This window comes from Harpegnathos saltator, unplaced genomic scaffold (genome assembly GCF_003227715.2).
Source record: "Harpegnathos saltator strain DR-91 unplaced genomic scaffold, Hsal_v8.6 scaffold93, whole genome shotgun sequence".
NCBI classification, from domain to species: domain Eukaryota; kingdom Metazoa; phylum Arthropoda; class Insecta; order Hymenoptera; family Formicidae; genus Harpegnathos; species Harpegnathos saltator.
The window spans coordinates 2,844,707-2,860,996 of NW_020230721.1; the positions used below are offsets into that span (position 1 = coordinate 2,844,707).

The window sequence follows — 16,290 nt, forward strand, 5'->3', positions numbered from 1 at the left end:
GATATTTCACCTTAAGAGTTTAATATTCAAATTTCGAGATCAAAATAATGGTAAGGTCCAAAGTTAAGTATGTGCTTCGCACTGATACCTTTATCTCAAGGTATTTTTCTCTAAAATTGATATGTGGCTCTCTCTCTTTCTCTCTCCCCCCCTCTCTCCCTCCGCGTGCTCCGTTATACGCATACGCATTCCATGACACACGATACTACGATACGCCGTTGGTGTTCTCACGAGCACCGAAACTCACCCGATAACTCCCTTGCATTCTTTTAGCCGAGCAGCAACGAAAACTTTCAAATACGGATGCAACGGATGCTGAAGTGACACGTTCGATCACGAAGAGCCACCGAGGCCGATCAACGGCTTGACGACAGCCGGGATGAAAACGAACAAAATCACACTCGATTGCAATTTAGATAAGAAAGAAATGGGAGAGATATCTGTTCGCGCGTATTCTATTCGTAATAGTAGTAGTAGTAGTGGTGGTTCTTTGTTGGCTCCGGACTACATTCAGCTTTGTCCATACCCTATTTTCCCGTCGTATTCTATTCGTGACGGAACGAATATATCTTCACTCGATATTACTTTCGCTCCTGCGAGCCATCGATACCAAGGTCGCGCGACCCATTTCTGTCGCGGTATCCGTTACTACAGCGCTTATTTTATTAATATTTATTAATGATTCCCCGTATTAGACATAATGGGCTGTCGGAGGGATTTTTCTCCGTTATCACGGAGTGGTATCCACGTTTCTCGTGAGAGGCGCCCTCGCTCGCGCACTCCCCTTGGCCATCCGTTCGCGACCCTTAACGACGGCCGGCGGGCACGACTGCGCCGCATTTACGTTTCAGTAGTCGCAAAGCGCGAACCGACCTCGATCGTCTCTCTTGTTTCGCTCCTCTCGCCGCTCTCGGTTTTTCCAGCGCTTGCTCACACTCTTTTCCTCTTTCCCTCCGGCGGAGCGTGCGCGCGAATTGCACGTGCGATCGGCACGATTTCGGTGAGTTCGACAGCGCGGCGATATCCTCGTCCCGGTTTTCGTGGAAGAGCTCGTCTCGTGTTTCGTTGATTTGTCGCCGTGCGAAATTCACTATCGCGCGCTCTTCCGCCGCCGCCGCCGCCTGAGATATCGCCGATGTCCTTAATGAAATCCCTGCCAGTTCCAGAAGCCGCCTGCCTGTTGCAACACCTCGGCGCGCTGATTCTCCGGCCAGCGAAGTTCACGTGAAACGAACTCGTGAAAATCGTGCCTCACGGTCTCGGTTCCGGCGCGTTCCGAACCTGAGGAGTCCAGCGCGAGCCGAGCGCTCGTGGCCTGCGTCTTGGGACCGTCGGCGCCTTCGTCATTTTTCATTCGTTCTCGTCTTTTCCATTAGTCGTCGTCGCATACCGTATCCTCAGTGGGATGACGGGACCAAAGGTGCGCGTGGATTCGCCGGGGTTGCGCTATACGGACGACTTCATCGAGGCAGAATACGAATACCAGACGACAAGCGTGACCGGCGACAACAATGACGACGAGGATGTATACACGGTGAGTGGGGCCGTGTCTATTCATCTGTTGATCGATCCATTGGAAGTGTGCCGACGCTTATCGCGCGATACGCGCGAGCTGTCATGCCAAGTATATTCGCAGATAGGTGTCCTCTCCCGACGATCTTCCGGGATCTCTCGATTATTTTCGCCGTTTGATGATCAACGGAGGATGCGGCGGGTCTCCGTTTGTTTGCACACGTTGCTCAATCTCGCGGCAATAAAATCGATATGAACGTCTCAGGTAGAACAGAAAATCATGATAACATAAAAATAACATCAAAATGACAAGAAAATAACCGAGTCATGATGGAAAAATCAGTTTTCCTCGTCATTTTGACGTCATTCTGATTTCCTGTTCCGCCTGGAGAGCGCAAGCGGAAGACCGGTGAGCGAAGATTCAAATAAAATCGGGTGTTCTAAATGAGATCGAGAGCCCGGCGATGCAAAGTGTAAAGGTCATTCTACAATACGTGTCGTAAGTTGTAAGCCGTAATTGACCGTAATAATTGACCAATTATGGCCGATTATTTTTATAATAATTGATTGTGATTCGCCAATTTTTACGGCTTACAACTTACGACACGTATTGTAGAATGACCTTAACACACCCGCCGGGACGAACGTGTAAAACTGAGACCACATAGTTTTTTTGTTCGCCTTCGTGGCGGTTGGATGTGGTTCTTGTAACTACGCATATTTTTTTATCGTGGCGACTGCTTACGCTTTGTCCTTGTTTTTTTTTTATTTTCATACTACTGGAGGGGTTGGCGTCAAGCCTGGGGTTTTCCAGCGCACAGTCATTTATTGAATGAATGAATGGACCGAGACTACATGTTATTCAATCGGGGCAATAAAATCAATAGAAGCAAAAGGGGGGACTACGAGCGAAGGGAGATTTTGAATAAAACGAGGCACATCGTCGGATAAAATTGACAAGGGTGTACAAGACTGATGAGCAAAACGCACGTCCTCCCTCGATGGGGCGTCATTGTCGAAGTGGCGAAGACACGTGGAACGTTCTTGCAAAATGTTAATAATTTACCCACGCTGATGTTTACTCTGCTTGTGTCCTTTTGTCTCATACACACAACTTCGAAAATAGGCGCGTGCGCGTTTGAATCACAAACATCGTCACCGCCTCGCGCTATAAGCAACATCATCGGCTGAACACAGCTGTCCCGGTAGAACAATCCGCAAGTTATTCCTGCTGATTCGTTCAGATGCGGTAGACGTTGCACTGATACCGTGGCTGCATTCCGATATTCACTGCCAGTATTGAAAATACATAGTTTATGTCATGTATACTATAGATTTTCAGTGCTGGCAGTGAATTTCGAAACGCAGTCCGTATCTCGCACGTAGACATCGGTCGACTTCTCTTTCCTCTGGTAGATGGACCTTCATTCTCTTCCCTTCTCCAGATGGAAAGAGTGTTCGATTTCCGAATCCTTAGTAGTCAGAAAAATCCGCAAACTTTTCATTCCGGATACGTCGCGTCCGATACAATGTATAGAAATATGTTATATGTATATATATGTATGTTAATTTAATAATTTTGAAATTTTCAAAAATCGATAAGTTAACAATAGTTAGAGCACTATTATAGTAATATATTCTTGATAGTAAATACAGTAAAAAAGTCTAATACTATTTTTTCTTTCGACGAATAATTAGCGAGATATCGTAAATTAAATGTTGAAAAAGTTACCAATTTTTCCTTAAATATTTCAAAAAATATTAGGCGAAATGTTAGGCAAATAGAAAAATGTTTCAAACAAAAGTTGTTAAAATTAATTGGTAGAAAAAGAAGATATAATAAAAAATTGGGCCTTCTATTTTAAAAAATTAAGTTGACCTTCAACTGACTTTGAAAATGCTCTCCAAATAAAAAACTGATAATGCCATTCTCTTTCACCTTCGAAATCATGGAACACGTGTTTTAGCTTTTTTTAATATCATAGTTTTCGAGATAATTAGCTGGAAAGTTTTCAAATGAACACCCTGTATATAAACAGGGTATTCATTTGAAAAAGTAACGGACCACCCTAATAACTCTGTAGTATTAAAATTTCAAGGAAAATGATCTGAATAAAAGTTGTAGGGATTTAAGTGAGTTACCTTATGGTGACATTGACTTTGACGACCTCTATTTTCAAGGTCATTTGAAGGTCAACTTACGTTTTTTTAAATGGGAACCCTTATTTTTTATTACACTGTTTTTTTTTACTAGTTAATTTGAACAATCTTTGTCTAAAACATTTTTTTATTTGTCTAATATTTTTCGAGATATTTGAGGAAAACTTGATAACTTTTTCAATATTTAACTTACGATATCTCGCTAACTATTTGTCGGAAGAAAAAGTGATATTAGACTTTCTTGCTTTATTTAGTCTCAAGAATATATTGTTACAATAGCGCCTTGACTTTTGTTAACTTACAGACTTTTGGAAAATTTAAAATCATCAAATTAACAAAAATCAGGATGCTATTGTAACAATATATTTTTGAGACTAAATAAAGCAAGAAAGTATAGTACCACTTTTTCTTCCAACAAATAGCGAGATATCGTAAGTTAAATATTAAAAAAGTTATCACGTTTTTCTCAAATATCTCAAAAAATATTAGGCAAGTAAAAAAATATTTTAAACAAAAGTTGTTCAAATTAATTGGTAGAAAAAAACAGTTTAATAAAAAATAAGGGTTCCCATTTAAAAAACGCAAGTTGGCCTTCAAATGACCTTGAAAATAGAGGTCAAGGTTAAAGTCAAGGTCATCATAAGGTAGCTCACTTAAATTCCTACGACTTTTATTCAGATCATTTTTCTTGAAACTTCAATACTGAAGAGTTATTAGGGTGATCCTTTTGGGACACCCTGTATATCGCATACATGTTGAACATATTAGATGACCCGTTAAACGGCATTCGAATTAGTTTCCAGTTAATCGCGAGCTCACGTACAGATTGAGTTCAATTGGGATCAATCATGCATCTCGAGTCGTCAAAAAGTTTGAGTTAACGTTCGAGTTAAATACCAACTGAATGCCATGGGGGTCAATAAAATTCTCCCGGTTATTAAGGGATGCTTTCACTTGGAAGGTTATTTCAATTGGTCCCGAAACGAGATCTCGTTCCGCGGGCAACTGGATATTATTATCATTATATTATATTATTGTTATATTTATCATAATTAATATTGTTATCATTATACCATTATATTGTTATTACGTCAAAATCGTACCGTTATATTATTAAAATCATATTGTCATTATCTCGTAACTTGCACTTTTCACTTTTTAAATTAATTCATATAGTAATATTGTATGTTCTGAGGTAGTGAGAAGTAATATTGTGTGTTCCAGAGGTTGTTTGTATTTCGTGCGTCTCGTAGGCGATTCATTTAATATATTTTGTGTGTTCATTTAATATATATCTCACATTAAGCAGATTTAATCGGATTCGATAGATCTATTTAATGATTTTTTTAGCATTTTTAGATATAGCTATATTTTGATCTATTTAATTCAAGCAAATGCATGATTTGCATTTATACTTGCAATTTGAGTTTTGATTGTAATGCATGATTTTGATTGTTAACATTTTTTTAAATTATAAAAACAAATATAATTATTAAAGTTATATTATCATTGCCACCATATATTTTAAAATCGTACATTATATTATCATTTATTTCGACATTTTTTTTTAAGGATATTTTTTGCATTCGGTATAAAATTCAAGATATAGATACAATTATAATATAGATAGATATAATTAATTATAATATACTTATAATTATAATTAATTATAATATATTTTCCTCATATTTTTATTTTTTTAGTTTTTATTATTGTGATTATTATATATAACTATCTTCTTAATCTTCAACGACATTTCATACAGGTAAAACCAACATCGACGAAACTACTGATAAGGACTGTGATGAAAGTTCCCAAGTTGGGTTTAATGTTGGTGGGCTGGGGTGGTAACAACGGCAGCACTATAACAGCAGCCCTATTGGCAAACAAGTTTAAATTATCATGGGAGACAAAGGAGGGTGTGAAGTTTGCAAACTGGTAATGTATTCCAATAATTCATTCGTATTCGTATTCGTACCAACTAGAAGTGAAGATATACCACATAAGATGTAATGCAGCTGCTCCATTTTTTCCAAAGAAATTAATCTTTTTGAATTTTGTATTTAGACGTCGATTTATATTTCACAATTTTTCATTTAGATATGTACTCGTTTTTCTTTTTCATTTAATTATGCAATAAATTTAACGTCTGTTTGTCTTGATTCCGCAGGTACGGCTCCCTGACGCAAGCGTCCACCGTCAGGCTCGGCAGGTCGAGTAAAGGCGAAGTGTACGTGCCCATGTCCAGCATGTTGCCCATGTTGAACCCCGATGATATTGAGATTGATGGCTGGGACATCTCCAACATGAACCTCGCAGAGGCAATAGCACGCGCGAAGGTGCTGGACACGAATCTACAGTTGCAGCTGCGATCACATATGACACATATGCGGCCACGCAAGAGTATATATTATTCCGACTTCATTGCCCCGAACCAAGTGAGTCATTTTTTCTGACCGTTTCTTTATATTATTTATTGCTTATTGTTATTTGATATATGACCTATCTTTTTTTATAAAGAATAAAAGAGCGAATAACGTCATTTCGGGGAGTAAGTCCGAGCAATTGAAGTTAATCCGCTCCGATATCGTGGAATTCATGAGCACGAAGAATCTAGACCAGGTGATCGTCCTGTGGACCGCCAATACCGAGAGATTTTCGAAGATAATCCCAGATGTTAACGATACGAGTGACAATCTGCTGAAGGCGATCGAGGAGGATCATCCGGAGATTAGTCCTAGCACTATGTTCGCTGTAGCTGCGGCTTTAGAAGGAGTAAGATATCGTGAGAAATATATAGCTGAAGATATTGCCATATTAAAGTACAAAAGTATTAAATATTAATAATTTGTAAGTCTATAAACATTAAATATTATATTATTATATTAATAAATTATTATATTAATTGAATATCAATATTTATACGCTTATTTTATTATACTTGTATATTTTAATATCGGATATCATCCGATAAAAAGCGTATACTTAAATATTATATTAAAATCGTAACGAGAAACAAGTTGTAAAATGTGCGAAGCGTCTCAGATTCGGGGTAAGGTATCCCTCATTATTGATTATGGAGGGAAGTCCGGCTTAATTACCGACTGACTTTATACTCTTGCAGTGTACTTACATCAACGGCTCGCCACAGAACACATTCGTGCCGGGCGCATTGGAGCTGGCCGAGAAACAGAAAACCTTCGTCGGTGGTGACGACTTCAAGTCTGGTCAAACGAAGCTCAAGTCTGTGCTGGTGGATTTCCTCGTGTCGGCCGGCATCAAGCCAGTGTCGATCGTCAGCTACAATCATTTAGGGAACAACGATGGTTACAATCTGTCTGCGCCGCAGCAGTTTCGCTCAAAGGAAGTACGTAATATGTATTGAAAAAAATATTTATATATATAGGGCGGTCCGGAGTCATAAAACACATACTGTATGAGGATAGGAGTTTTTTACTTGAATTATAAATTTTGGAATGCTGTAACTCACTGAAAAATGATTCAGTTTAAAAAAAATGTACTCGTTTTATCGTCAGCTATAACTTTTATCTCGAAAAAAGATATCCATTTAAAAAAATGGCCACGACGATGAAATCTCTAAAGTGACGCCATCTACAATTAAATTGGTAATACCATCTTTCCCCTTCGAAGCCATAAAACTTTCATCAAAAACATATTTTTGAGAAACTTCTCCTTTTCGAGATATTTCCGTGTATAGTCTATATTTGTCTATTAAATTGTACATTAAAAATTTCATCATGCGATGTCTTAATCTATGATTGATGCAATACAGATCTCCAAGAACCATGTCGTGGACGATATGGTAGAGTCCAACAAGATTCTTTACAAACCCGGAGAGAAGCCAGATCATTGCGTCGTTATCAAATACGTTCCCTACGTCGGTAAGATCTCATTTTGATATCACGTAACATTATTCATGTAATACAACTATATATTTAATTTAGCAAGGAAATGATAAGCGAATATCATACATTGAAAAAGGAAAGTATTCTTAATATATTCATACTGAAAGTTTTAGTCGATAAAAGATTAATAGTCTTAATTATTAATATCTTATTAATATCTAGTTTTATATTTCTCTTTTGTTATTATTATGTATACAAGTATACGGGAATATTTTCCATTATTGCACGAGAAGAGATAATAAAATTAGTTATACAGACAATTAAAATCAGATATGATACACGATTATGATAGATAAAAATAAAGAAAAATTAACATTCAATAAGGAGATTGGAAATAATTTGTTCCTGATCATATGACATACTAAAGAAATCAATATTAACCCGGCGTCATTGTGATGGTAAAATGTTACACGCACGTTGAGGTCATGATGATCCGATTATTGTTTGGTCCACCCTCGCAGTGTCAACTCTGGTTTCGGAAAGCTAAAGAGTGTCCCAAAATTCACGCAAGATTTGAATTTTGCGCCATTTGTGCGGTAAAGTGTTGCCAACGAAAAAAAAAGACAACGTGACAGCTGACAGTTCAGGGTTTTTAAAATGGAGTGCTACACGAAAGAACAACGCGTTTTCATTGTTGAGCAATATTTTAAAAATAATGAAAGTTTGGCGAACAAAATCATCTTCAGCGATGAGGCTCATTTTCATCTTGATGACTTGGTTAATCGACAAAATTGTCGCATTTGGGGTTCAGAAAATCCATGAGTGATTGTTGAGAAACAAATGCATCCACAACGTGTCAATGGGTCTGTTCTTTATAGCTGCACTGCTGAACTAGTGCAATAAGTTAGAGTGAGAAAAAATATAATTGTCTCATTTTAACTTATTGCACCAGTTCAGTAGTGCAACTATAAAGAACAGACCCATTGTTTGGTGCGGATTTTGGGCTGGAGACATCGGACCGTTCTTCTTCGAAAATGCGGCTGGTCAGGCAATAACAGTTAATGGTGCTCGCTATTGCGAAATGATAATCCAGTTTTTTGTGCCTAAATTGCAAGATATGGATGTGGACGACATGTGGTTTCAACAAGACTGTGCCACATGCCATACAGCTTGAGAAACAATTCAATTACTGCATGAGTCACTTCCTGGTCGTGTAATTTCCCGTTTTGGTGATCAGATTTGGCCGCCCAGATCATGCGATTTAACGCCGTCGGACTTTTTTCTTTGGGGTATTTTGAAGTCTAAGGTTTATGCCAACAAGCCCACGACCACCCACGCCTTGAATGAGGAAATTAAGCGCTGTATCAACGAAATTCAGCCACATTTATGCAAAACGGTCATGGAAAATTTCAACAAAAGAGTGCATATGTGCCAGCAAAGCCGTGGAGGCCATTTACCCGATATGCTATTCCATACATAACCCTATACTGTATACTTTATGAATAAAAAAAAAATTTACAATTTTTAATTATAAACCTGTTTTCTATCAAAATTACTTCTTGTATGAATTTTGGGACACCCTTTAGTAGCTTCTATGGAACAGTAGTTTCTTAATAATTTGATGAAATATTTAATGGCTTTAAAAACGGGACGCCATGACTCAGCCTCAATGACGCCGGGTTAAGAGAGAACTTAGCTTTATCTAGCATGCTTATAGTTGGTCTTTGATGGCCTTAAACTTACCATAGATCTTCTTCATCATATCGTTTGTCATATTTTTCTAGGCGACAGCAAAAGAGCCATGGACGAGTACACGTCCGAAATCATGCTTGGCGGTCACAACACCATCGTCATCCATAATACATGCGAAGATTCGCTCCTAGCATCTCCCATTATACTTGACCTGGTGATTCTCGCCGAGCTTTGCTCTCGCATCACTTTTAAAAAAGCAGACGACACTGAGGACTTCTCTGGCTTCCATAGTGTCCTGTCAATATTATCTTACTTGTGTAAAGCTCCCCTTGTGCCTTTAGGGACACCTGTGGTGAATGCTCTCTTTCGACAACGAGCTGCCATTGAGAATATCCTGAGAGCTTGTTTATCCTTACCCCCGGATAACAACATGTTGCTGGAACACAAAATCACTTTCGAGATATAAAAGAGCTGAGAAGATTGGAACGACTTATAAAAGATTGTCTTTATCAAAGAGAGGAAAGAGAAGAGTCCGCGATGAGTCCTTCAAAATTTCGTGAATAATCCCTTTCTTTTTAAAAGTCGAGCCAAATAGAGAATGAAAATTTCCTCACTGTGTCGGTCGAAATTGATCAAAGACTACCAGGGATAAGGAGATAAAGAGAAGGCCAAATTTTCCGAACTGATACTCTGTGATTTGATTTGCATATAACGAGATGGCTCATGATGTAAAAACGCTAATTAACCGCCACTTGCACTTGAACTTGAAGATATGTAAATTCTGTTAAGCTCTTGGCAAGTTGAGATGTTTGAAAAAAAACCCATAATTAAAAAGAGTAAAATTTAATTTGAAAATACAAGATTTCGGTTGAAAGATATCTATCATAAAATAAGCAAACTTCCTTGATTTTGAGGCAGCTTTTGAGACCTTGCAGTCCCTCATATGCGATTTATGTGTATTAGAGAATAGAACTATATGTTCCACTCTTGCAAGATGTAAATCGTAGATTTATCGTTGATCAAGTAAAAAAATGATTTGCAAACCCTATCTTTTTTGTCAAAAAATAAATAAAAAAGAATTGAAAATTATATATATATGTATATATATATATATATATATATATATATATAATTTAAAAAATATGATTCTAAAATTATATAATTATATATATATATATTGCATTGCAATTTTGTAGTTATCGTTTCTCGGCAGGGTACTAAAAATAATTTCGTTGTATGATGAACAAATGACAGAGGCAGAGATCGCATTTTTGTACCAACTCTGTAACTTCTCTTCACCATCGAGTACTCTCCAAAGTACTTGCATATTATACTTCGTCACTTCCGCATATTGGATGAGCTGTTAAAAACTGCTTCACGAAAAGTTGGAAAAAATTATTCATGTATGAGTTTTATTTGCATACAGCATCCACATATATATAATTATATATATGTATATCTAAAGGAATATTGTATAAATACAAAGTAAATGCTTATGTTTGTGGCAGACCGTAATGTCAACGTTTAATTAAATCAAATTATTATATTCTCTTTTCATTCAGCAGCATTTTTTGTATCAACTATAATTATACATGTTCAGATATGGAAATATAATTCATATGTGAGTCATACATGATTATACAGGCTATCCTAGAACAATCGTGCCACAGTTCGCATAGAACTGATTAAGACGCACAAGAAAATCCTGTATCGTTTTGTGATGTCCTCAATAATTATCAAGTCATTAATTCTAATTATAGAAGTTGGATAAACAAGCACGCGCCGAGATGATAAGGGAGGAGAGTTTGAGCCGTTCTCAGGTCTTCTAGTCATTTCTAGCAACTGCTGTCGCGTAGCGAAAAGGAAGGACAACGCGCCGCTGCACGTATGCTTACCCCGCCGCTCTTACGTCTCGCCGCACCTCGTCGACGCTCGTATAGATATGTATCGATATGTATATGGCTACTGAATATTCGCGATTGCAATACGAAGTCATCTCATGAGAGCAAAAGCGGCTCATGTTGAAAGCCCAAAAAGTTCTATGAGAAAAAAATCGAAAGAGAGAAAGTCACAAAAGCCGACGGGATCTACATTTATCGATCCAGATTTTTCATTCGCGTATCGTAGAAAAAACACTTGAAATCAGTCGTAATCAGTGTGATATTAATGATAGCAGAAATTTAAAGTTGCGTGCGTATATGTGTGTGCGTGTCTAATGAGAACATTTATCCACAAACCGTCTACATTGAAATAGAGTTATGTAACTTAATAGTGCTCTTAAGGAACAATACGAGGACAATAATATGCAGAGAAACTTATGTAATACATAACATATGCACATATATACGCATGTACACATGTATGCATATATATACTTCACTCACTGATTTAAACAAAATATAGCTTACTCACTATTATATAATGTTACAAGTTAAGTGTCAGAGTCCGTTCTTCAGTTCTTCGCATTTAACAATTATCAAGCCATTTCATTTTTTTTTCGCTTCTTCAGACTTTTTACATTAAATAATTTTTACGCAATTGACTATTTGCAATTTCCGAGACTCTCTTATGATTATTTCTTACTCTTCTGGAACTATTTCACGTCGTCGTAAAATGTTCTGTAATGATCTTTATTTGTTTAACGAGTGAGATACACATATTAAGATGTATATACATTTTACACCGGATTCTGATGACCCAAAAATTTGGAAAACATCAGGATTAAAAAAATAACCTACATTTCAATGATACAAGAAAAAGAAATTGTTCGAAAATCTAAACTCGATCACATAAAAAAAGACGCAAGGGTCTGAAGCAAGTTTCTAGGACGTTCATGATCGAAAAATTTTAAGCCAAAGTCGAATATCCGGTATTCTGAACTCTCCTTTAAAAAAAAGAGTTCAGAACACCGTCCAAGATTCTACAAAGATAAAAAACAAAATCTTAAAAAGATTCGGGAAGCTGTCGTGAGCTATCGATTCGTTTCTTCCCGAATACTACGCTTTGAGAAATCTGAATTAAAAGTACGTTTATAACGTATGATAATACCAAGAAGACCAATGAATTCAGTTTATAATCATTCGAACTGATACTGCGAATACACACCTGAATCAGTCGTAATCAGTGTGATATTAATGATATTAACGATAACAGAAACTTAAAGTTTCCTTCTTCGCATAGATTAACGGAAGCCTGTCATAAATTAATGATCGATTTTTTTATGTTCTCCTTTTGTGGTTGTACGATAGAGAGCTATCTTTCTCTCTTTTGATTTTTCTTTGTCACAGAACTTTTTACGGTTACAATATGAATATGAGCCATTTTTTATTTTTTATGTCTCATAAATAATGTTCCTTGTCCGATAAGCCCTGTTCAGTTAAACGCGAATCCTTTCGTTTCCAAATGGAGGCAAGGAAAGCGTCGCTGCACATAGCTTTGCTTTAATCCAACTCTCGCACCTATGTCATCTCATGAAGTAACCTTGTAATTGTAATCGCGAATATTGAGCGGCCATATCGATACGAGCTTAGACGCGTTGTCCTTCCTCTCACCGCCCAACAGCAAGTTGCTAAAACGACAGGGCTGCGTTCAAGAACGGCTCAAACATTTCTTCCTTACCATCGCTGTAAGCGCTCACATTCATTTCACTTTTATAATTAATAACTTGATAATTATTGCGAATATCGCAAAACAGCATGGGGACTTTTTTGTTCGCTTTAGTTCGTTCTACACTCGCACGAACTGTAGCACAATTGTATATGATTATATATATGTATATATGTATAATTATATGTATACAGGGTGTCTCATTTTACTTTCGCATTAAAAAATCTCGAAATCTTCGAGGTCGAAGGTCGCAAAAATATTTCGGACAAAAATTGTATGATTTCAAGGAGGATGTAAAACAAATATACTATTTTGTTTACAAATGGCACCACTTTCGAGATATTCACTGATCATTACTTTTCTTAAATGGAAACCATAATTTTTTATTACACCGTCTTTTTCTACCAATTAATATAAACAACTTTTGCCTGAAACATTTTTTTATTTACCTAATATTTTTTGAGATGTTTAAAGAAAACTTGATACCTTTTTCAATATTTAACTCACGATATCTCGCTAACTATTTGTCGGAAGAAAAAGTGGTACTAAACTTTCTTGCTTTATTTAGTCTCAAGAATATATTGTTACAATAGCGCCTTGACTTTTGTTAACTTACTGATTTTTGGAAATTTCAAAATCACCAAATGATCAAAAATCAGGGCACTATTGTAACAATATATCCTTGAGACTAAATAAAGCAAGAAAGTCTAGTATCACTTTTGCTTCCGATATCCTTTCCAAATAGTTAGCGAGATATCGTAAATTAAATATTGAAAAAGTTATCAAGTTTTCCTCAAATATCTCAAAAAATATTGGACAAATAAAAAAATGTTTTAGATAAAAGTTGTTTATATTAATTGGTAGAAAAAGACGGTGTAATAAAAAATTGTGGTTTCCATTTAAGAAAAGTAATGATCAGTGAATATCTCGAAAGTGGTGCCATTTGTAAACAAAATAATATATTTTTTTTATGTCCTCCTTGAAATCATACAACTTTTGTCTGAAACATTTTTTCGTCGACCTTGAAGATTTCGAGATTTTTTAATGCGAAAGTTAAAATGAAATATCCTGTACATATATATATATATATATACGTATGGATACATTTTTATACAAAACATGTACATATACAGGGTGTTTGATAGCTGATCATGCAGACGAAAGTTGGAGATAGATTGGGTGTAGTCGAGAAGAAAAGTCATGTACCATAATGTCAAATTGGCAATAGTTATTGAGTTATTAATTAAAACATGTGAGCCAACGAGCGCATAGAGAGCGGAGGGCGGCCGCAGTAAGCACGTAGACATTTGATACAGGCGGAGTCAGAGAGTGTCGGTAGGCAAGCGCGCGCGGCGAGGGGCAACGTAAGCGACAAAAGGTGATCGCGCGCGACGAGGAGCGAGCGAGCTTTTTCTTTATAGGTTTTTCCTTATAGCTCGCTCGCTCCTCGTCGTTCGCGCTCGCTCGCTCTTCGTCGCGCTCGCTCGCCTCTTGTCACTTGTGCTCGCTCGCTCCTCGTCGCGCGCGTTCGCCTTTTGTTGTTTACGTTGCCCCTCGCCGCGCGCGCTCGCCTATCGCCACTCGCTGACTCCGCCTGTATCAAATGTCTATGTGCTTACTGCGGTCGCCCTCCGCTCTCTACGCGCTCGTTGGCTCACATGTTTTAATTAATAACTCGATAACTATTGCCAATTTGACATTATGGTACATGACTTTTCTTCTCGGCTACACCCAATCTATCTCCAACTTTCGTCTGCATGATGAGCTATCAAACACCCTGTATGTATAGACAAAAGCCGTATTTGATTTTTACAAGTTTCTTATGATCGTTATAACTTTGTTCCAGTTGCACAATTATTTTATAATATAAAGTCGCCTTAGAAGTTATTTAAAAATATAAAGATTGCCTTTACTTCTTTGAATTGAAATTGCATGATTAAAAAAAAATTCGTATCAATTTCTTTCATCATTCGGCATAAAATATGTTCATTAATATATAAATGCTTCAAAAAAGGTATCTTATTTCGTTTATCATTAAAATCATTATTAAAAAGGCAGTTTTTTTTTCTTTAATAACTCATCCAGTATATACATTTTCATTACTGTCGCTGTCTCTCTCGTTTTTGAATTTAGAGGTTATTCGAGAGATTCTATTTTTATACAGACATACTGAAGAAAACTCTCTAACTAGATTTCTCTTTTCTACGAAGGTCGTTAATTAAGAATTAATTAAAAATAATTTTATTCCCTTTTTTAGTTTATACGTTTTGTAATGGTAATGTATACGTTATTAGTGTTTCTCTCTGATTTTATTATTATTATCGCTTGTGGAAATGATAACTTGCAGTATTATCGTCACACACAGTTCCTCATAAAAGCAATCCAGCGAACGAAGAAGGCACACGCGATCTATCGTTCTCCAAAAATCATGTTTTGTCTAAGTGTCCCCCTTGCTCTTCTGACCCTCGAGCACTAACGTGTGTCCACACGAGGCTTAGTTAACAAAATCTAAAGTGTCCCGCGTGTTTCAGAGAATTTATATATTTCTCATTTTCAATTTCTCGTCTTTAATTATACGTTATTACGATTATAAAGTTATCATCGTGCAATTATTTTCTCTAGAACAAGTCGAAAATATTCTTTAAGGTCCTTTAAGTGACTGTGTTGATATCTAATGATTTTTAATGATATACCAATATGTTAATTTATTTTCTATTAATCACAAATTTGCTCATTGATTTGGAACTACATTGCTTGAAATCTAAAAATTTGTTATTTACTTTATTTTTCATAAATTTCGTAAATATCCATACTTGTCGGATTTCTTGTATATCGTATTCAATACACAAATTCTTTAACAATGTGGTTGAAGTTTCTAAAAATTTGATATAAGGTATGAGACAGATCCTCTACAGTAGTGCTCGAGAATCGAGTAGCAGTCAGCAGCACGTGTTTTAACAACGATACAAACTCCTCACTCGTGAATGCGTATCAACGCTTAGACCTGAATTTTATAATACTCTTATATTTATGCAGAATGTATACACTCTATTTTATGGCGAATAAAACCTCAAAAAAAAGTCAACCGCTTCATTTGCCCCCAGTATATTTTTATGAAAAATCGCACTCAGCGAGAAATCTTACTCTTATGTTTTCTTCAAACGTGACCTATTTTTTTTTCTTATAATAGGCAGCACCTTTTGTTAAAAAAAAAGATCTATTCGTTAATGAGTCCTAAAAGACGGCGTTAACATTCATTATGCGTACAGAGGATTCGTCCTTCAATTTCTTATCATCTCATGAGAAACTATTAACTAAACTACAATTGTGTGTTCCTGTGTGTGACGAGTCGCACAAGAACTCGTCAAGGACTAGTCGATCACAAATCTATACGAATTAATATCTACTACTTGTTTTTCTGGGTTTTCTATAAAAATAGAATATTGGAAGGACG

General features: G+C 36.5%; 1 protein-coding gene across 2 annotated transcripts; it reads left to right on the plus strand.

The window, feature by feature from the left end:
- The first annotated feature begins 780 nt into the window (after positions 1-780).
- On the plus strand, positions 781-9,863 carry Inos (Inositol-3-phosphate synthase). 2 transcript variants are annotated; one of them, XM_011149440.3, is made up of 8 exons: positions 781-1,000; positions 1,161-1,534; positions 5,438-5,610; positions 5,843-6,110; positions 6,193-6,447; positions 6,797-7,039; positions 7,466-7,574; positions 9,323-9,863. In XM_011149440.3, exons 2-8 carry the CDS (start codon positions 1,406-1,408, stop codon positions 9,694-9,696), a joined length of 1,551 nt encoding a protein of 516 aa, XP_011147742.1. In that variant the 5' UTR covers positions 781-1,000; positions 1,161-1,405; the 3' UTR covers positions 9,697-9,863. The 2 variants fall into 2 exon arrangements, with proteins under 2 accessions (XP_011147742.1, XP_011147743.1); XM_011149441.3 differs by having other exon boundaries at positions 1,167-1,534.
- The last annotated feature ends 6,427 nt before the right edge of the window (positions 9,864-16,290 follow it).